Here is a 19963-nt window from a genome sequence, read left to right on the forward strand (position 1 = left end):
CATCTTTTTCTAATTGTATCACATGCTTTCTGGAGAAACCACGTAGATGGAACTGTTCATTCGGGGAATATTTGCATACTTTACTGTGAGGATACAAGTCATTGTAGCATGACTCGCTCAGTCCTGTGCTGCCCAGATCTGTGTCTTTGGTCAGTCATCGGGCTGCTGGGGAAGGGTGATGTAACATTTACTGACATATGTGGCCGGGGGCGGGGGATGTAGCACAAAACATCCCTGACGCCAGAACAGCAATCTAGGAAGGATGAGTGACATAAGAAGTGCTGTGAGTCACTCTGGAACGGCCGTGAATGGGGCATGGCCAAGGTTCCTGAAGAAGTGATGTGCAAAGCTGAGAGAGCGCCTGGCCTCTGGGACCCGTGCCTGGGGGAGGGCTGAACTCAGAGCTTTGGGGTGTGAGTCACACCCACCAGAAGAGGTCTACTTGCTCCAGCCTCCTGAAGCCCACTCTCCCCACTTCTGGGTGACAATTCTGTGTTGAACTGAAAACGGGGCAAATTGAATACTCCAGGGTTTTTAACCGGGGTGCGTGGTTGCAGTAGGGCCCCTGGGTGGGTTGCATGGCTAGTTCCTGAATTTGAATAACCCACCAGGCCCCACTCAAAAGGCTTAGGTAATGTATGGGTCAGGGAGTCTAAGCCATTACCAGGGTCTGGTGAGTGAACCCATCAGCCTGTATGAAATGGGCGGGTTTGGGCACGTGTGAGGCCCAGATCTGTCTGTGGCTTCTGGTCCTTTCCATGTTGTGGCCAAGGCCTCTGCAAGTGGGGGCGGAGGGGCTGTTTGGGAAGGCAGCTTCAAGCTGGACAAGGCAGGAGGGGGGCTTTCTGTACATGCTCTGGGGCAGCCATGCTCCGCAGCCTATTCTGGGCATCCCAGGCGGCAGGAGAGGTCGGGAGCTCCCTCCCTGGGGTCACTCTTCCCACAAGCGCGAGGCTGCTGAAGAAGCCAGGAGGCGGAGGAGACGCGGTAGCCCGCCTCCGCCTCCGCCTCCGCCTCCGCCTCCGCCCTTTTGGGAGATCCCGAGGCGGCCGGGAAGAAGCCCGGCCCTTCACAAAGCGCTCCTTCGCCCCGCTGAGCGAGAGAGGGGCCCTTCCGCGCGCAGCCGCCGGCAGACTCGGAGTCGCGAGGCAGTCCTGCCCGCTGGCGTTGCTCTCCTTGGGCGGACGCCCCACCGCTCGGCTGCTGCCTCAGGGACGCCCGCTCGGCCAGCTGTCTTCTTTGCTCGGCGCTCGCTCGCCCACCTGGCCGGGGAGAAGGGCAACCCAGCGCAACCCAGCGCAGGGGGCCGCCGCCAGACGCCTCTCCTCCGCCCGGACAACGCCCAGGCGCCCCCGCGGCGGCCGCTCTGCGGCCGGGGCACGCCGACAGCGGGACGGGAAGGGCGATGCGCTTGGAGGCCGGCGCGGGAGAAGCCCCCTCCGGAGGGGACGAGCGCAAAGGCGCGCAGGTGAGAGGCGGACCAGCGGCGGGCGGGAGGGGGCCCCGCGCTGCCCGCCCGGCGCTCGGGGTGCGGAGTGGAGCAGACAGCCCTGGTGCTCGATCGCTCGCCCGCCCGGCAGGCTGAGCTGGGAGACGCTCTTCTCGGCGCCGGGGCAAGGGCGCGGAGCCGGATCCTAGGCCTGCGCGGAACTCGGTCCTCTCGGGACCCGGGTATGCTCCGACGCGGCGCGAGGCTTGGGCCAGCCCTCCCCAGCTTCTGCTGCCTGACCCCTTTGGGGGAGGGGAGGGGAGGGGAGGGAGGGCGGCTGCCCCCCGAAAAATGGCGCTGCAGGCCGGTTGGGCGGCCCCGCGAGGCTCTGCCGAAGGATCGACGCCCTGCAGACGGTGCCCTCCCTGTCCTGGCGGGGCGCTCCGGCCAGCCTTCCCAGCAGCACCAGCAGCAGCAGCAGCAGCAGCAGCCCAGGGGGAGCCCTCGTGGCTCTGTCCCCGCCTGCCTTGGCCAGAGAGGGGCCGCATCCCAGCTCCAGCCAGAAGGCCTCGAGGCTGCCCCGACCTCCAGAGCGCGGGCCCGATGCAGCCCGCTTTGCAGAAGCCGCTGGCCGGAGCCAGGGAGGCGGTGGGGAGGGGGTGCGAGCCGGCGGGCCTGGTTTCAAGCCTGGAAGGCTCAGCAGCTTTCTGTGGGGGTTAGGATGAGGTCTGCAGCTGCCACCTCCCTTAAGTGGCTGAACCTGCTGCGGAGGGGTCTGCGCTGTTGCCCCGTGGGATGCGTGTGGCAAATGCTCTCCAGTCAGCCTTGCAAGCTGCTGCTTGGGTGGAGAAGGGTCACAGCCAGCATTTGAGGTGACCGGTTCTCCCTTGCCCATGGGCGCTCTTGAGTGGTGGGCAATGGTTGAACCCAGCTGTGATTTGTGATTCATTTATTACTTATTTACTTATTCAATTTATATGGCTGCCCAGAGCCCATACATGACTCTGGCCAGTGTACAGTTTTAAAATAACCAAAATACATACAATTGCTAAAACAAATTTAAAAATAGAACACATAGCGGCTGAAGAATCATAAAATGCCTTCAACATAGCCAGGAAATGGGCTCCTTCACCCACCCGGGGCCCCAGGCTTGGGCACAGAACCAGGTCTTCAAGGTGTTCAGTGGGGACCAACCGAATCTCAGGAGGGATGGTGTTCCAGAGGACGGGTGCCACAGCAGGAAAGGCTCTTCCTCAGGGCCCTGATGGCTGAACTCCGTGGCCGACGGTACCTGCAACATGCCTCTTGTGCTGTATCAGAGGGGTAGAAACAACCGGGAAGGCCCCAGGGCATGTAGGGCTTTAAAGGCGACTACCAGCACCTTGAATTGCACCCAGAAGCAGACTGGCGGCCAATGCAGCTTGCAGGGTAGTGGTGTCACATGCCAGATAACCAGCGCCTTTAACTGCCCACACTGTTGCATTCTGCACCAGTTGAAGCTTCCAAATACTCTTCAAGGACAGCCCCATGTGGAGTGCATTGCAGAAGTCCAAGCAGGAGATCACGAGAGCACGAGTGACCGTGAGCAGCCCACCCACCCACCCACCCCGGTCCAGGAACAGGCGCAACTGACGCACAACATGAGTCATGACTTCAGGAGGACCCTCAGAGCGCTCACCAGTTCTCTCTGAGACAGTGCTATCCTGACTAAGGAGGGAAGGTCCCCGGAACCAGGGGTCCAAAACCCCAAAGCCACTCAGTCTTGCTTGGGTTGAGCTGAAGCCTGTTGTGCCCCATCCGGCTTTGACACCAAGGCGGAGGAGCTTTCCAGAACCCCCCCAGCTGGCTTAGCATAAATCCCTCCCCGCCTGATTGAGAATCAGAAGGATTCCTAAGGAGACATCATCACGGTAAAAGCACTTTAACTGCAAGAGTTAAACATAGAAAAATGCATGTGCCTTTAGGGACTTTATTCTTTCAGAAAAGACAGCCAAAGGCAAACGGGGGAAAAGGCCTGGAGATTCCAGAGAAGTTTTTTTTAACTCGTGGACAGATTTTTTGCAGGGGAGGGGAGGCAGAATACCTTTGTGGCCACAACAACAGCAACAAAGTAGGCCATGATTCTGCTGGTGACAGCAACCTCCTGGGCTTGATTTTACAGCAAGAGCCTCACTGGATTCTGGATCACCTGGGCATCTCCACGGAGCTTCCTTGGTGGCTGCTGCAGCGCAGAACAGACTCGCCTCTGTTCTCCCTGGGGCGCTCCTTCCCCATCCCCAAGCCTGTGGGTGTCTTGGTGGCCTGATCTTGCTTCGTTTTTCAAGATCAAGTAGGGCTAACTTAGTGGTCAGTCCCCAGCAAGCGAAGCCATGAACCTGAGGCTCCTGCTGGACAGACAAGAAGGAGATTTCCCCAGCTGCAGGCTGCATCTTGATGGACACTGGGCGACTCCAGCCTGGAGGGATCAAGGATTGAACCAAATCTAAGCACTGCACAGGAGGTGGCATGAAACAGAAGCCTCAGATCTGCTGGTCACAAGCCACAAGTCAAGCTTAGTTTTTTCCTTGTTTCACAGCCTCTCTTATGCACCACCCCTCCCCCGTGTACTCCTACCCTTGAGAGCAATAGTTGGCCCCACTGACTCAGTGAAGGATACGCGAAGTGTTCCCAGCAGCCCAAGAGCCGAATGACTTAATCAACAATGACTTCTTGTTCTGAATCCTAGATCTTTTGCAATTTCTCATCAGTTTAGCTACTTTTGAAAAACGGCTTTCATGAGCTGTTGGCAGGAGAGGGAAATGCGCTTGCCTCTATCTTCCTCTTGAGGTGACAACCACACTGGGTGAATAAAGTGGGCCTGTCCCTTCCTGCCCCCTCCGATCCTCTCAGGAAAGGCTTTGTGCATTCTTGGCTGACTAGTTGGCGTATGACAGGGAAACTTGCTTTTTCCTCAGGTGGTGGGTTGGCCCTGGGGAGTTCCAGGATTCCCAGCCAGGTGGGGAGAGCTCGTAGTCTCAGCCCTCTGGCACTCCTGTCCCAAGCACGGTGCAGGGCTTCTCTTTCCAGCACGTGGTTTTTCAGAGAATGAGCATGTGTATGGGTGTATGTGCGCACACCCGTGGCACTTCATTGATCTCGAGAGGAGAAGGCAAAGCACGAGAAGGGGCAAAGTCTGGTAAAAGTTGTATTTCAAATGAATATCCTGTTGGAATTGTTTTGACTCAGAGAAAAGCTGCTGTGATCACCAATCTCTGCTCTCAGAAATGAATTGCTGCTTTCTTTCATTTCTGTTCTCTGGAATATTTGGTGCTTCAGAAGGAAGTTCTCTGGGCTTGTGCTGCCTTCACCCTCTGCCTGATTTTTCGGTTTTCGTGACATTCCTCTGAGAACACACAGAGTGCCCTCTGTGTGTACCTGTGATGCAACGGCCTCCGGAAGCTTTGGCCTCTTCTGACGAGCCACTTCCATTTCATTCGCTCCAGGTGTAATTGCTTCATTTCCGGCAGAATGAATCAGCCTGGGGCTGATTCACGGGCTTCTGGCCAGGACTGTTGGGCTCAGCGCTGCCTGGAACCGGGAGCTGTGCCCGGCTGACTCACGCCCAGCTGGAGGGCAGACGTGCCCAAGGCTCCACTGCTACTGCCTCTTTGGTGTGTGCCCATTCAGACTCTCCCGGAGGGTGGGAAACAGAAGGGGGTGCGGCATCCTGTGGGCTGGAGGCTCCTTCATGTCGCCTGTTGAAATATAAAAAGGGCTTAATGCTTTGTGTGTTCCTGAAACTGTCGTTTAGGCCCGTAATAGTACAGTGGTTAATTGGCCCCTCTCGGCTCCTGGATGGAACCCCTCAGAAAGATCCCGAAGGCTGAACAAGGGCAGCACAGGGCTGACTTCTGAAACCAAGATGTTTCTTTATTCAAGGTACTTCTGAATCTCCCTTCGTAGAAAAGTTTCTGGGGCAGAGTTCAAAAAAGTGTTTACCCAAGTAAATTTACTGTAATACAAATGTAACAGAGTAAATCAATTATTCCCATTAAAAATGGCAAAAGCATAGAAGTAGAACTTCCTTTAAAGTGCCTGGACATTTGGGGAGGCCTTATTTTGGCCTCAGAGAAAGATTGCCTGAGGGTTTGGCACCAGGTGAGCCTCTTTGGCAGAACAAGGCCTCCCGGTTGTCAGGAACCCTCAGCCAAAGAGTGTATTTGGGGGAAGCCTCTCCAGAAGATCTTTGGACGCAGACAGGCTGGGGCAGGTGTGCAGAATGTGGAAATGGCGTTAGTTGGTGGCAGAGATTTGCATCGTCCTGTGAATGACCATGAGATTTCAGAGGCCAAGAGGCAGGAGTGAGACAGACAGAAGCTGCTTTGAAGGCTGGCGTAGACTTGCTGTGGGAAGGCCGTCATTTCCCCATGTGCGACTCTTTTGCAAGAGTTTGGATGCTGACTGAACACTCCCTGAGGAAACAAGCCTCTTCCGTAGCCTCTTCCCCCAGCCTGAGAAGTGCCACTCTGTCGTATGGTTGGTTCAATGGAGTCTGCAAGCCCTCACACCTCTCTGGTCAGGGTGAAGTCCAAAGCTGCATGCTATTTTTGCAAAATTCAGTCTGGTTGAGGAAAATGAGGTTCGGTTCCTGAGGGCCTCTGGAGGAGTTCTGTCCAGCAAAATCAGGAGCGGCGAGGGATGTTGCTTGCTACACAGAAGCGCTGAGCGGGGCTGGCCCAAGGGGCCCTTCTGTGTCACTGGTCGGTGGCACAGCCTCTGGTTGCACACCAGGGTGGTTCTGGATGGACGGAACTTCTCATCCTGAGACACTGGCCGGCATGTCCTGGTGGGCTGAGTTGCTAATCTGGTTTGTCTTACTCTGGAGATCTTCCTGTGGCTTGCTCAGGTCTGGCTGTAGAGGGGTTACAGGGCCAAGCGTGACTGTTCTGTCCCTGCTTTCTTCCCAAGGGCAGAGATTCCTAGCAGGCTCCAGGGCAACAGCTTTGAAATACCAACCTTTGGCTTTGAAATGTGTGGTACAAATGGCCCTTTAAGCTTGTCCAGCATGCCCTGCGTGGAGGCCGTGTTCTTCAGCTGAGTTCTAGAACCTGCATCTTTCCCCCCCATGCTTGGAAACTGAACCTTGCAAATGTGCCCAGAACCTGTGATTCTCACTCACTCCAGCCCTTGTGGACAGGTTGCAAGTTCCAGTCTGGCCATCCTGTTTGAGGGACAACATCGGGTCACTCGGGTGGGGCCTATAGGTGTGCCTACCTTATTCCTCGAATGTTTCACTGTAAGTCTGGCGAGGTGCCTCCCCTCTGACTCATCCCAAGCAGAGCCTCTGGGCCCGGCCAGTGGGAGCTCCAGAGCAGAGAAGTCGTCCCTGTACGCCGATGTCCCTCTTGCTTTCTGCTTTTGCCTGTCATGGAAGATCACTTGCCAGATCCCCAGGTTGCTGGGCAACTTGCTGGTCTTCTCACCCTGCCCCTCCTTCCCCCACTTTCAGGAAAAGGGAGAGGTGACATATGCCGTCAGCATCATGTCAAGGGGTGTGGCGAGGGAAGGCAGCGCACAAAAACCCTAGCACTGTGCACGCCTGGGCTGGTTATGTGCCCACATCCTCTGGCTCGAGAGCAGGCTCTCCTGGCCTGGGAGAAGCCATGAGAAAACTGGTCAGGGGCTCCTTTCCGGTGAGTGTCCCCCCCCGCCCGGTTCCTCTCCCCCTCCTTCCAAAAGTCTTCCTTGGAGCTGCAAGGAGAGGGTGGCAAGCCTCGGCTGTTTCCCCTCTGTCCTGGGCAGGAGAAGGGGGCTTTCCTTGAAAGGAGCCCTCTGGTCGCTTCCCCACCCTTTCCAGGTGCAAGCCCTCTTTGGTAGGAGCTGTCCAGGCTTCTGATGGGGACGGTGGGCAATCACTCAGCTGGGGGGGCCAGCACATCAGGTGTCCCCCTCTCTGCTGATGGGCTTCTGCTTCTTCTGGGGCTCTGGAATGGGGTGGGGGGCAGGCTGGTGCTCAGCTCTGGTTTCAGCCTTGCTGCAGGTGCCTTCTAGCAGGTTTGTCTCCCCTGGGGGGGGGGTTGTCTGTTTTCAAAAGATAGATGGAAAACTTGGCACCCGCCGCCACCATTGCTGCTGCTGCCCGCAGCCTGTCCTGTGCGAACCAGCCAAACCTGTTGGGAGGTGGGAGGCTCGGCTTTCTGCCAGAGCCGGTTCCCATGAAGCTCCCTCCCTGCCTGTTCCTGCCCAGTCTCCGTGGGAGCAGGCAGCCAATCCAGGGGGACCAGAAGCTCTGCATCGGCGGCAGCGTGGGGCTGCCGCACCAACCGATTTTGCTCTCTGTCGTGCGCTTAGGGAGCGGATTTCATCAGCCGGGTGCAAAGGAAGAAGTGGCGAGGAGATGGGTCCTGCTGGCGCTGGGCCTTCCTGGGCACCATCCCTGCCATGATTCCGCAGACAGAACTGAGTAGAGCATTTGCCTCACGCGATACAATAGAAGCGAGATCTTTGTCATTTACTTTGAAAAAGTCACATTCCTGCCCCCCCACTGGTGCTCAGCATCCTGACGCCCCCATTCCAACCTGGCACATTCTCCACCTTCTCTGGAAGTTGGGAGGGACACGCATTGCTTGGCAGGTCAGCTTTGCTTGGGGGCTGCTCTGGGGGTGGAGAGCAGAGGGAGGGGCTGGAAGAGGGGCGCTTCAGCAAGCGATGGAGCCGGGAGGGGCTGTGCCTAGAACCCCGGAAACCACTCCCCCCACGCCGGGCAATGTTGCTCCAGGCCCTCCTAGTTGGGAGGGAGGAGAAACCTTTCAGTGCTCCTGGGCAGTTTCAGTGTTTGGGTGTTGATTCTGTTTCTGAAGTTATGAACAATGTAAAGAGAAAGCAGAGGAGACATTTGAAGACAGAATAATGGTCATTCATTCATTGGAACCCGTTGCCAGAGAAAAAATAAGGGTTGTTATTTACACACCCATATATACTGCCTTTTCTTCAGGAATTTTAAGGAAGCACACACAGTACGTTGGCTCTCCTTCCCGCCCGCGTTGTTCTACAACAACCCTGTAAGTTGGCTAATCAGCCAATGAGATCTGAAGCCCTTCCAGTCCACATCTGGTTCCCATCATCCTTGGCCTCTCATAGCACCTTGTGCCTCATCTCCCAATGGGAACGACGGAGCAGTTTTTCTTTCAGGAGACAGATTTGGGTGCTCCACTCCAGCGTTGTCGTTCTGTTTCAGACCAGCTGTTTGTTCGGAAGGAGCCTGCTTCACACGTGCAGTCAGTTGTGCGGCGCTGTCTGCTCCAGTGGTCTGTCTCCATCCAGCTCTGATGCGTGAGCTAGATGCTTCCTGTCTCTCTTAAAAAATCCCACTCCTCGGATCAACCCCCGCAAACCTCCCCACCCACGCCCCCCTTTGCTTTGATCTGCAGAACAAGCCCTGGAAGAAGCTGAAGAGCATGGTGCACTGGTCACCGTGTGTCGTCTCCTTCCGGAAGCGCTGCCCCTGGGTTCAGCTCACTGGCCACGCAGGTAAAGAGCGGGCTCTTGCACGGAGGCCGGGGCGTCCTCTGTGGGCAGGCGAGGCCCCAGCGGGACTCCTGCCCAGCCTTTCCTCCAGCAGCCTTCTCCGTCGTCCTCCACAGGCAACTTCAAGGCTGGGGATTTGGGGCACGTCCTGAAGAAATATTGCTCCAATGAGCAGCAGTGTCTGGAGCGCCTGGGAGGCGATGCGTTGCAGCCCTATGTCCCGGCATACTATGGGATGGTGCAGCATGAGGGGGAGTGCTACATCCAGATGGAGGATTTGCTGTCTGGCTTTGACAACCCTTCCGTCCTGGACTGCAAAATGGGCGCCCGGTGAGCCTTCCTCTGCTCCCTGCCCTGGGGAGCTCTCCTTGGGAGCAGGCATCCCCGGCGCTGGGGGAGCCCACTTCTTTCCCAGGGCCTCCCCCAAGAATGCCTAAAAGGGTGCTTCCCTTCTCCCTTCCCTGCACAGAACGTACCTGGAGGAGGAGCTGCAGAAGGCAAGGCAGCAGCCCCACCTGCGCCGTGACATGTATGACAAGATGGTGGCTGTGGACCCGTGCGCTCCCACGCCAGAGGAGCATGCCCAGCGTGGTGTCCTGAAGCCTCGCTACATGCAATGGAGGGAGTCACTCAGCTCGACCAGCACGCTCGGCTTTCGCATCGAGGGGATCAAGGTAAGGGCAGAGGAGGGGATTCTCATTAGGAAGGCAACCAGCCTTCTGCTCCAGGCAAAGTGGCACGGCCTGGCGCTCTCACCCCTTTGCTGCCTGGAAGCCCAGCGGTGGTTGGCAAGGGGGCCCTCTGCAGGCGCCTGGCCCTTTCCACCCTGCCCTGAGCTTAACTGCCTTCTGCTCTGATCCTGGGGGCTCTCTTACCTGCCCCCACCATCTGATGCTATGTTTGTGGAGGCCTTGGAGATGGCCTTGGGGGAAGCGGTTCCAGAAACAGAAAGGGCAGAAGCACACCGTGTGCCCTGGGAAAGGAGGCAGAGTTAGGAGGAGGCTCAGGCGGGCTCCTCCCTGACTCCCTGGGGCATAAGGGGGAGGGGAGGAAAAACCCAAGCAGACTGGCGAGGTTCTGTTCCTGGAACCTGCTCAGTAAAGCTTGCTCCTGGAGTCTGCTTCCCAATCTAGGTAAGGGCTGACCAGGTTCTTCCACTCCCTGCCCAGAGAGCCAGTGGCACCTGCAGCACCAGCTTTAAGAAGACCCGGCAACCTGAGCAAGTGGTGGAGGCCTTCTGGGACTTCTTGGACAGGGACAGACACCTTCTGGTGAGGATCCAGCTTCTGCCCCATGGGGGAGGGGGCTGATAGCCCTGGTGGGGACCCACCCTTGGCTTTCCATGGTTCCCTTGATGTACCACCGTCATTTTTTCAGCCCCTCAAGTCTGTCTGGTGCAAGACCCCTCTGCCATTGCTGTTGGTGGCTTTGATGGCCCAGCAATGGAGCTGCATTCGATGCAGCTGTAGGTTGCTTTTGTTGCTCCTGGGTGAACTGAGGGCCTCCAATGATAATCTCAATCAGGGGCCTCTTCATTGTACAGTGGGTCAGCAGGGAGGGACCCCCAGCCCAGCTCGTGGCTGCTTCCCTTCCAATGGTCAGTCCTCTCTCCACAGATGAGTTACCTGGGCCAGCTGCAGGAGGTGAGAGCAGCTCTTGAGCAGTCCGAGTTCTTCAAGGCGCATGAGGTTGGTTTCAGCCTTTGTTTTTGGAGAACCTTCCAGAGGTGGTCCATTATTGGAGGCTTTTCTGGTTGAGTCGGCACAATGTGCTAGGGTTAACGTGTGGTCGGCATCCTTCCAGCTCAGTATTGTTGGCTAGTTCAGTAAAGCCTGCTTAGATGCTACGTGAACAAAGCCTCCAACTCTGCTGAGTGATACATGCTTTCTTGCATCTTCCTGCCAATCAGAAACTTGGTACCTTCATGGCCTTGCTGAATCCTTCTCTTTCTCTCCACTTCCAGGTAGTAGGCAGCTCCCTACTTTTTGTGCATGACAAAACAGGGCTTGCCCGGGTCTGGATGATCGACTTTGGCAAGACAGTGCCACTGCCTGAGAAACAGACACTGACCCACCGGCTGCCTTGGGTGGAAGGCAACCATGAAGATGGCTACTTGTGGGGCTTGGAAAACCTCATGGCAATCTTGCAGAGCATGCTGGGAAAGCAAGCCAGCCCCCTGGACACGAGCCCGACGTAACCAGTGGAGCGATGCACTGCCAGCTTAGTCCCGACAACTGCCTTAGTTCTCATTCAGTCAGATGTGCTAAAAAACCCAGGGAAGGGCTGGAAAAACACGCTGCAGGTACCCAGAGAACCTGATGTATGCAGTGGCATTCCAGATGCACAGCAGTCACTCTGTATGGGAGTGAGGAAGGCCGGAGGTCCCCAGAACAGAGTTGGGGTCCTAGCGTGTCCCTCAGAAGCTGGGGTGTGGCAGTCAGAATGCCCTGGCAACAAAGCTCACTACGAGAAGAGAGCAAAGCAACAATTCTTGAGCGGAGGAAACAGTACCAGTGGTGACATTTGTTCTTAAATGAGGCGCTTCTCAAGCACCCATCAAATCAGCCAGTTGCGAGGACCCCCAGACAGGGCAGCACCTGGAACCTATTCATGTGTCTTGGGCATCGTCAGGCAACCAGTTTTATGGTGCTGGGCTTGACAGCCTTTTAACAAGCAGAGCCCTCTCGGGCATACCTCCCTGCTTGAAAAAGCAGCTCGGCTGAATCCCCACTGGGGAAGATAAGAACTTCCCAGTTCACATGCTAGTGGTTTGTTTTTTTTAAAAAAAAATAGGGAAGTAAATGTGTACAGAAAGATTATGATGGAAGTCATGCTTTTTAATCTTTCTTCAAACCTGAATGCTGGATGACCGTACAGATCGGTACTGTCTCTGTGCTAGAATGCTTCAAGTGGATTGCTAGGAAGCAACATCTTTATCTGCCCGGTTCCCTTTCATTGAGCAATCTAAAGGCCACCTAGAATTGCAGCTCTGAGTTGGCACCCAGGGGCCCTAAACATCACTCATTCCAGGCCCAAAGCGTCAAGGAGAGTCGTGCTCCTTTATTAAATTAATACCACCCACACAGGGGGAAAAGATACAGGAACTTGAGGAAAAAAGACTTTCATGCAGGCATCTCTCCCATTCCGTCCTGTATACATTTCCAAAGTCTGACTTGCTTATAATCAGAACAGTAAGCTCTTCTCGTTTCTGACACCAAGAAGCAGATTGCAGAGAGGCAATTTAAGCTATCTGAAAGCTGTTTCCTCCCATCTTTCATCCACTGACACACAAAGTTTTAATGCAGGGTTGGTAGGCATAAATGGGTTTCAAGAGGGGCCTTCGAGTATAAGTTTGGGTCTCCCCAACTATAGTACTTAAAAAAAAGTACTGGAATTAAAGATCTAACCCAGTCTCGCTTTGAAACAAATGAAGTTTCAGACAGCTGAAAAAATGTAAGACTTGCTATTCTGAAAATGAAGCAGAGAAGGATAACTGTTAGGCTGCCTCAGAGCTACTGTGGAAGGGGGGATGACTATCTACCAAGAAAACATTCCCTCTTGCAGAAGCTGCGTGCTGGGGCTGGGGGGCAGAAGATGACCTGCTAACCTAAAGCAGGGGAGCAGCCTGCTTGGCCTTCTGGGGATTGGACTCCTGAGATCAATCATGGTTTCAGGCCCTAAGAAGACAGGAGTACAACATCTAACACATTGCCTGTTTGTGCTGAAGGAAGCTTGCAGGGGGACGTTTTTTGATGGTGGATTGGGGCCCTAGGTATTGTGGCCCACCCCAGTGACTGCCTTGCCTTACATGAACGCAGGTTCACCTGTCCAGACATCCTGGTTAATCAGAGTTATCCAAGGACTCATAAGACAGGGAGGGAACAGTCTCTCTTTCTTGCCTCCCAACATCCCTTAGCGTTTGTAGCCCCTCTCAAGGCACTGCTAAAAGCGAGCTGTCTCCATGAATTTGTCTAAGTCCCTTTAACAACCCAGCAGAGCTTCTACAAAGCCAGGTGCAGAAGTGGCTTTGGAAAACAGCCTCCTTCCAACCGAGGCCTCCTGCTAGAGCACCCTCAGGGCCTTGGCCGCAGCAGCACGGCTTTTCCACACAGTCCCTCTCGCACCCCTCCTGCTGGCACAATGTAAACCTTTCCATCAGCTGCCCGTCTGGGACTGAAGCCTGTCAGCTGGGCGTTGCTCTCCTGCACCTGAGAATAGTTCCACAGCTGATAGCGGCAACTCTTGCCCTGCTTTGACAACAAGTATGTCTCAGCAACAGCCTCCAAGGGGACAGCTGAAGCAGTGGGGCTGGCATGGAAGAGCCCTGGGATGTCCTCGTCTTCCTGGCAGGCAGGTAGCTGGAAATCACTCTTCAGACCAAGCAGAGCTCCTGGGGAGGAAAAGAGATGGGAGATTTCTCTTTTCCCCCAGTGGAACTGTTACACCGGAAGGAGGGTTCTTTGCTGCCCTTCTGTTCACACAGGACAGTCCTGATGCACACATCCAATCCTGTCTCCTGGCCAAATCTCTCCTTCCCAACTGACCTCTCCTCCATGCTGCCCTGCAAGATCCCTTGGTCCTGGACAACAGAGATGCCTTAGAATACGCCCTCCCCCAACTTGGTCATCCTCCAGATGTGCTGGGACCAAAACTTCCAGAATTCCCATCCATGTCCCTAACAGCTATTCTGCTCTGCTTCTTCCCCAATGTCAAGTGCAAAGCTGCTCTTTGGGGTACTTAGAGACGAACCCCCAGCCTACGGCTCCAGTGTGGCAACAGCACCCCCTTGTGGACAACACGCAGCTACCCAGCAGAGCATACCTGAAGCAATGGCCCAATGGGCCTTGTAGCCATTCCGGAGGCAGGGCTCGTGGTTGTAGTCCTCATCGTAGCTGTGGTAGGCATTAAGGTCTGGGCCCGGAGACTGTTGCTCAAGAGAATTCTCCCGTGCGGGGGAGATCTGAAGTTCCTGCACAGGCTGCCTCCTGTGAAAAGGTTCCTTTCCCCCAGCCGCTCATCTGAGGCGACCGGCAAGAGACCAGGTAGCCTGCCGAAAGCCTCAGCTTTCGTGCTAAACAGCCTCAAGCTTTCTTCAGAGGAACCCTGAAGAAAAACGGAAAGGAAACGCCTCCACCTCGGCATTTCATCAACTTCCACGGAGAAGGATACGGTATCAGCACAGGGAAGCCGGCACCTAGGTGCTGAAGGATCCGTTCGCGGTTCTGTCCTTGCAAGCCTCCCGAGAGCAGCTGCGTCGTACAGGGAAAGACCTCCTCAGCCAGCTTGGCCATGTCCGCGGCTGAAGCGGGTGACAAGAAAAGGAGGCGCCCGGGCAGTTACGAACGGATGCCCCGTCCCGCAGGAGAGCGAAGTGGGCCGTCACCCACTTAGCGGGCCCAGCTTCCCCCGGAGCTCTGGCGGGTTCGCAGGGCGCGCCGCTCGCCTTGCCCGGCCGCGCACCTGAGAACATTTCTCCCTGCGCCGTGTAGCCTCTCTGCAGGGCCACCTGCACGATCCTCTCCAGGGGGACTCCGGAGGGCAAGGAGAGCGGCGCGCCGGCCATCCAAAGGGCCACCAAACCGCACCTGGGGCAGGAGAGACCGGAGGTTGTTCGGGCCTCGCCCCTTCATCCGGGGGACCGGCGAGGCCGTCCCGCCTGGCCAGGCCGGGCGGTTTCACGCACTCCCAAGCGCCCCGGCCGGCCGGCCGGCCGGCCCCCTCCTCCGGGCGATACTCACTGCGGGCCCTCCTGGATGAGGGAAGGGACGGGGCGGTGGAAGAGGAGCCACGTCAGGTGCCGGCTGAACCTGCAACGGGAGCGCAGGGAGGCACCCCTTAGCGGCCCGCGGCCCTTCCCTCCCCCGGCGCTCCGTTAACACGCGGCTTCGCGCGCGGCCCCGCAGGCCGCGCCCCACTGACCGGGCCTTCCGCCGCCGCAGGAGCTCCCGCACGCCGTCGCGGTCCCCGAGGCCGGCCGCCTGCTCCAGCGCCCCCCGGAGGAACGGAGCGCCCCGCGGGGGAGGCGGCGGCGGGGGGGCGGGCGGCGGGGCGGGCGGCGGCGCCCCCCGGACGCCCTGCGCCATGCCCGCGGCCCGGGCCTCGCGCGCGGAGCCCGGAGGGCGGAGGTCAAAACCGGTCCGTCCCTGCGGCCGAATCGCCGGTTGGCGGGTTGGGCGGGCGCCGATTGCGTCATCCATTCGCGTCAGCCCTTCACAGCGTGTAACCCGCGCGATCTTGGGGCGACTTGATTCATTAACCAATCACACATTGCGCCTGGGGTGATGGGCAGGCTATGCCCCGGAAGAGGGCATCCTACCCCGATCCCACTGGGGCGGGCGCAGGGGCCAGGCACGCAGGCCATTGGGGAGAGGAAGTCGTCATGCCTCGGCGGTGATTGGCTAACGGATCGTCCAATAGCCGAGGGCGCAGGGAAGGGTCGGCGGGAGCGCTTCTGGGGAGCTGACGCGGCCTGCGCGGGATCGGTGAGGATCGGGCCGGCGGGGCGCCATCCGGGTGGGGGCGCCGGGGCCGGGCCTTCTGTCGCGGGCGGGGGCGCGGCGGAGCTCCCGCTTCCGCTCTCCAGGCCACTCGCTTTTCCGAGGCCGCTGCCGCGGCCTTTCCGGCGCCGGGGCGGCTGCGGGGGGACGCCGCGAGCCCGTGCCTCTGGGGCCGCCCGCCGTCGGACCTGGAAAGCGAATTAAGTCCCGCGAGGGTGGGAGAGAAGCCGAGAGAGGGAAGCCCGCCTTGGCGGTCCCGCTTTTCTGGCAGATCCTGGGTGGATTCCACGCACGAACGCGACCGAGCTCGGAGGAATCTCATCCAGACCCGTCCGTTTGGAGGAAGCCGCCTTCCTCGCATTCCGCCCGGCTGTCCCATCAGGGTGGCATCCGTGGCTCTCCAGATGGGCTCCCATCCACGTCAGGCTTCACAGAATGGTCTCCCTTTCACTCAGATTTGTTACCGCTGAGCTCCCAGTTCCAGCCTTGGTCACTGGGACTCGCGCGCTCCTCCGTTTCCTTCTGTGGGGTGTTGGAGGGCAGGGGGCCACTTCCTGGGGGATCCTCTCTTAGCTCTTTGGGGCTGGTGACGAGCTCCAGTTCAGCTCCCCTGTAATTAACTTAAGGTTTTTCTCTTGCCTTCCCGCTTTCTCTGCTACACAGAAATTCGCCACTCGGTTTGGCCGGATCTTTTTGTTTCCCACCAGCCAAAGCTGTTGCAGTCACCATGGCTGTCCCAGAACCCCGGTCCAATCACACCATCTACATTAACAATCTGAACGAGAAGATCAAGAAAGACGGTGAGTAGCCGTCGATCCTGCTTCAGTGCTAAGGGCTGCTCGTTTTGCTTCAGCGGGGTGCAGTTGGTGCACTAGTGACTTATTTGGGGAAAAAGCACATTTGGAGCGGGTGAGCGTCATCAGAGCACGCGTGCTTTGTACACAGAGTCTGCTTGTCCTTTTTCTGGCATTTATGGAAGAACAACCGTCTGCAAAGTTCAGAGACCGCTGTGGGGTCTTAAAAACACAGAAGCCGACCTGCCTTTTGACTGCAGAGCGTATGATGTTGCAGCTTAGGAGCAGAAGTGTAAACGTAACTTTCTCCCCATAGAGCTGAAGAAGTCTCTCTACGCCATTTTCTCTCAGTTTGGCCAGATCCTCGACATCCTGGTGTCCCGCAACCTGAAAATGAGAGGCCAGGCCTTTGTCATCTTCAAAGAGATATGCAGCTCCACCAATGCCTTACGCTCCATGCAAGGGTTCCCTTTTTATGACAAGCCCATGGTGAGTCACGTCAGTTCTTTGGTTCTTGGCCGAAAGGGAGGGGAGGTGCTAACAAAAGAGATCTAATTGCTGTAATGCAGTCAGTGAAGTGCCTGTGAATTCTAATGCGGCTTGACCAGGTGGACTTTTCTGCCGTTGCAACCCCAGTGAAGCTTGGAGGCGTGCTGGTTGGCCATTTATCCTACCCTGGGTAACCCAGTGCTTTTTTCCCATAACCAGAGGATCCAGTATGCCAAAGCAGATTCTGACATCATAGCCAAGATGAAAGGCACTTTTGTGGAGCGGGACCGCAAGAGAGAAAAACGAAAGCCCAAAGGCCAGGAGGCACAAGCAGTTAAAAAGCAGATCCCGGGAGCAGCTGCACCAGTGGCGCCTTCAGTCCAAGGCACTGTGCCTGTAAGTACCTGCCCCGGGCAGTTTGGGGGCTGGATCTGGGGAAACAGCCACCAACTTAGCATCAGGTGGTTCCTTTAAGCCTACTCCAGGAAGAGCTGCTCTGTGATGAAGCCCAAACACTGGCAGCCTATGGGGTGATTGTGGGTCTTTTCACCTGTAATGAAACAGGTTCTGAAGTGTAAAATAGGAAAGAGATTCTTTCTTTGCTAGCTGGGTCTTGCGATTCAGGGGTCTCTGGGAGCGTCATGCTGGCTTTTGAATGGCAGTTGCAGGAGAAGGTCTGCAACTGCCTTGTAGAGAAGGTCTTGCCTTTTGGAGGGCGGGCCCCAGGCAGGCTTTTCTGAGGTGTCATGAGTTTGACGAATAGCATGAATCTCCATGCATCCCCTTGCTTTCTCCTCAGGGCATGCCGCCCATGAACCAAGGCCCCTGTGTGATGCACCACATGCCAGGACAGCCCCCTTACATGCCACCTCCAGGCATGATGCCGCCGCCTGGCATGGCGCCGGGATCCATCCCCCCAGGGGCGATGCCGCCACAACAGATGCTGCCAGGACAGATGGCCACAGCGCAGCAGGTGAGTGACATGGGGCCCAGCTTGGTTGGGGCTGTCCTATGGGCTTGTCAGTCAGGTAGAAACCACAGGTTGCGTAATGAGGTCCATGAGAAACCACCGTGATGGGAAGTTGTAGATGCTCCCATTTTGGTAAGAGGGGTCTAGATTATACCCAAGGGCCTGTTCCTTCCCTCCCTGGGTCTTAAGATTTCAGAATGATGGGATCTTTCTGCCCCACGCAGCTGTCGGAGAATCCACCTAACCACATTCTGTTCCTCACCAACCTTCCTGAGGAGACGAATGAGTTGATGCTGTCCATGCTGTTCAACCAGTAAGTTCTGCTGTCCTGGGGCAGCTGAAGGGGTTGACCTGGAGGCTTTGGGGGAGGGCCAGGCAGGGCTGGCAGTGAAGGACTTGTCTGGTTTCTAAGGCTGGACTTGGGTGCATTTCCTTCATGATCTGCATGCTGCTACTTTTCCTACCCTGATATCCGCAACAGCCTCTCTTCCTTTATTTAGTGCAAGAATTCTTTTCTTTCTTTCGGCCTTGAATGCACATCTTCCTGCTCTAAGCCTGTCCCATTCTTGTAGCGCCTCCTCCAACTTCCTTGCTGTCTTGTTCTTCCAAAAATGTGGCCCCAGTGATGTCCCCCTTGCAAATTCCAGGCTTGAGTCTTCTTGCTCTGCTTTGCTCCAGGTTCCCTGGCTTCAAGGAGGTGCGGTTGGTGCCCGGTCGCCATGACATTGCCTTTGTTGAATTTGATAATGAGGTGCAGGCTGGTGCTGCCCGTGATGCCCTCCAGGGTTTCAAGATCACCCAGAACAATGCCATGAAGATCTCCTTTGCTAAGAAGTGATGCCCCATTCCAGGGTGGGGGGAGTTCCTGGATTATTGCCCTTTTTTCCTAGTTTTTGCCTGTAAAATGGTTTGTGTTGTTTCTCTGATGTTGTCTTCTGTGAAGGTAAGTGTGCGTGCATGTATGAATGAGCGAGTGAAAGGGAAATAATTCACAGCTGCATGAAAGGTGGCAGAGCTTGTCACGGGTTATCTGCCCGTTGGGTGTGTGGCATCTGAAAGCTAGCAGCCGATTCTTTGCAAAAGCATTGTACCCAGAGTCTGACGGCCAGACATTGCACCTGGAGCTTTTCTTTTTTGCAGTAAAAATGTTCCTTCATTCTTATTGTTGGGTTTGGTTCTTATTGACTGGAGGCTTGTGGGTGTTGGTTATTTTACTCGACCTGGGGAGGAAGATGGAGAAGAGTTGCTGTGGAGGCCCCTGAAATCTTCCTTGTTTCCCCTCTCACCATAGCTCGAAAGAAGAGATTTCCCCCTGCCCCCCGAGAGCTTCCTCTTGTGACTACCCGGCTCAGGCTCTGATCCCACATGGCTGGTTTGCCTAGACTGAGCCAACTTGGAAAGGCAGTTTGTCAGGGGGTGCTGGTTAGTTCAGTGAAATTAGTCACCATTTGCTTTTTGCCGAGAGGGCAAAAGCTGTCTTTCCAAGCCAGGGCAGATTGTTCTGGATCTCAGCTGGTTCTGCTGCCACAAAACTGCCAGAGCAGATGCGGTATTGAACACTAAACTGCAAGTCAGAATCCTAGTGGGCAAAGAAGTGACATGTTTGAACTTAAAAGGGGAGGGGCTTTAGTGACAGAGCTACAAGAGGAGGGGCTTGGGAAGTTGGGCCCTTGATATGGGATAGGCGTAATCTAGTGGCCTGTGTGCCTTCTGCAGGTGTGGGATCCCTTGTGTCTTCTGCTTGAGGACAAGTATGCTCAATGGCGTTCAAGATTAAAACACATAACCCATGGCACCCAAGGTTAAAACAGCCCCAGTCACAGAAAATATCATCATCAGCAAAGCTCGCCTAACCTGACTTAAACACCTGAGGAGACAACCAGTTCTCCAAAGCCTTGCGAAAGGCTAACGGGGTCGGGGCTGTCCAGATTTCCAGAAGGATGCTGTTCCATAGGGCGTCCCACTCAGGATTTCAAGAAGATGCAGCTGTTGCACAGAGCTCAGCAGCCACTGTAGGACTTCACCAAAGGGATAAAACTTCCAGCTCTCTGACTCATTGGAGGACAAATCTGCTCTGACCATCTCACTGCTAACTCCTCCAGCGTAGGGAAGTTGGAACCTCTGTCACTCAGGTTGGAGGCCAAGGTGTCAGCCCCCCCCCTTGTCCTCCCAAGAAGGAATGGGAATGAGTTAACAGCACACCAGGGTGCTCGGTGTCACTTTCAGTGGTTTCCAACTTCTGCTTCCTGACTGGCTGTGCAAAACGGCAGTTTGGAGC

The 19963-nt window shown here is 56.2% G+C and overlaps 3 protein-coding genes across 7 annotated transcripts; 2 read left to right on the plus strand and 1 right to left on the minus strand.

Annotated features, from left to right (window-relative positions):
* The first annotated feature begins 1255 nt into the window (after window positions 1–1255).
* Window positions 1256–11140, plus strand: ITPKC (inositol-trisphosphate 3-kinase C). Of its 4 annotated transcripts, none has more exons than XM_088139627.1 (8): window positions 1330–1468; window positions 4912–5347; window positions 8839–8938; window positions 9052–9265; window positions 9405–9609; window positions 10105–10206; window positions 10552–10623; window positions 10899–11140. In XM_088139627.1, the coding sequence occupies exons 3-8, from the start codon at window positions 8866–8868 to the stop codon at window positions 11130–11132; spliced, it is 900 nt and encodes a 299-aa protein (XP_087995753.1). In that variant the 5' UTR covers window positions 1330–1468; window positions 4912–5347; window positions 8839–8865; the 3' UTR covers window positions 11133–11140. The 4 variants fall into 4 exon arrangements, with proteins under 4 accessions (XP_087995752.1, XP_087995753.1, XP_025031965.1 ...); XM_025176197.2 differs by lacking the exon at window positions 1330–1468 and having other exon boundaries at window positions 1484–5079; window positions 5220–5347; XM_088139626.1 differs by lacking the exon at window positions 4912–5347 and having other exon boundaries at window positions 1256–1468.
* Window positions 11141–11949: 809 nt separating this feature from the next.
* On the minus strand, window positions 11950–15200 carry ACTMAP (actin maturation protease). The gene is made up of 6 exons (XM_088139625.1): window positions 14855–15200; window positions 14674–14742; window positions 14396–14520; window positions 14105–14234; window positions 13757–13827; window positions 11950–13325 (listed from the first exon to the last, which is right to left on the minus strand). Exons 1-6 carry the CDS (start codon window positions 15130–15132, stop codon window positions 13009–13011), a joined length of 990 nt encoding a protein of 329 aa, XP_087995751.1. The 5' UTR covers window positions 15133–15200; the 3' UTR covers window positions 11950–13008.
* Window positions 15201–15260: 60 nt separating this feature from the next.
* Window positions 15261–18847, plus strand: SNRPA (small nuclear ribonucleoprotein polypeptide A). 2 transcript variants are annotated; one of them, XM_088139628.1, is made up of 7 exons: window positions 15261–15417; window positions 16096–16232; window positions 16543–16715; window positions 16935–17111; window positions 17515–17688; window positions 17910–17998; window positions 18364–18847. In XM_088139628.1, the coding sequence occupies exons 2-7, from the start codon at window positions 16160–16162 to the stop codon at window positions 18521–18523; spliced, it is 846 nt and encodes a 281-aa protein (XP_087995754.1). In that variant the 5' UTR covers window positions 15261–15417; window positions 16096–16159; the 3' UTR covers window positions 18524–18847. The 2 variants fall into 2 exon arrangements, with proteins under 2 accessions (XP_087995754.1, XP_025031967.1); XM_025176199.2 differs by lacking the exon at window positions 15261–15417 and having other exon boundaries at window positions 16097–16232; window positions 16578–16715.
* Window positions 18848–19963: the final 1116 nt, after the last annotated feature.

Source organism: Python bivittatus, unplaced genomic scaffold, assembly GCF_059951505.1.
Source record: "Python bivittatus isolate LINGU-HERP-01145 unplaced genomic scaffold, Pbiv_v1 ctg000310_np1212, whole genome shotgun sequence".
Lineage (NCBI taxonomy): Eukaryota > Metazoa > Chordata > Lepidosauria > Squamata > Pythonidae > Python > Python bivittatus.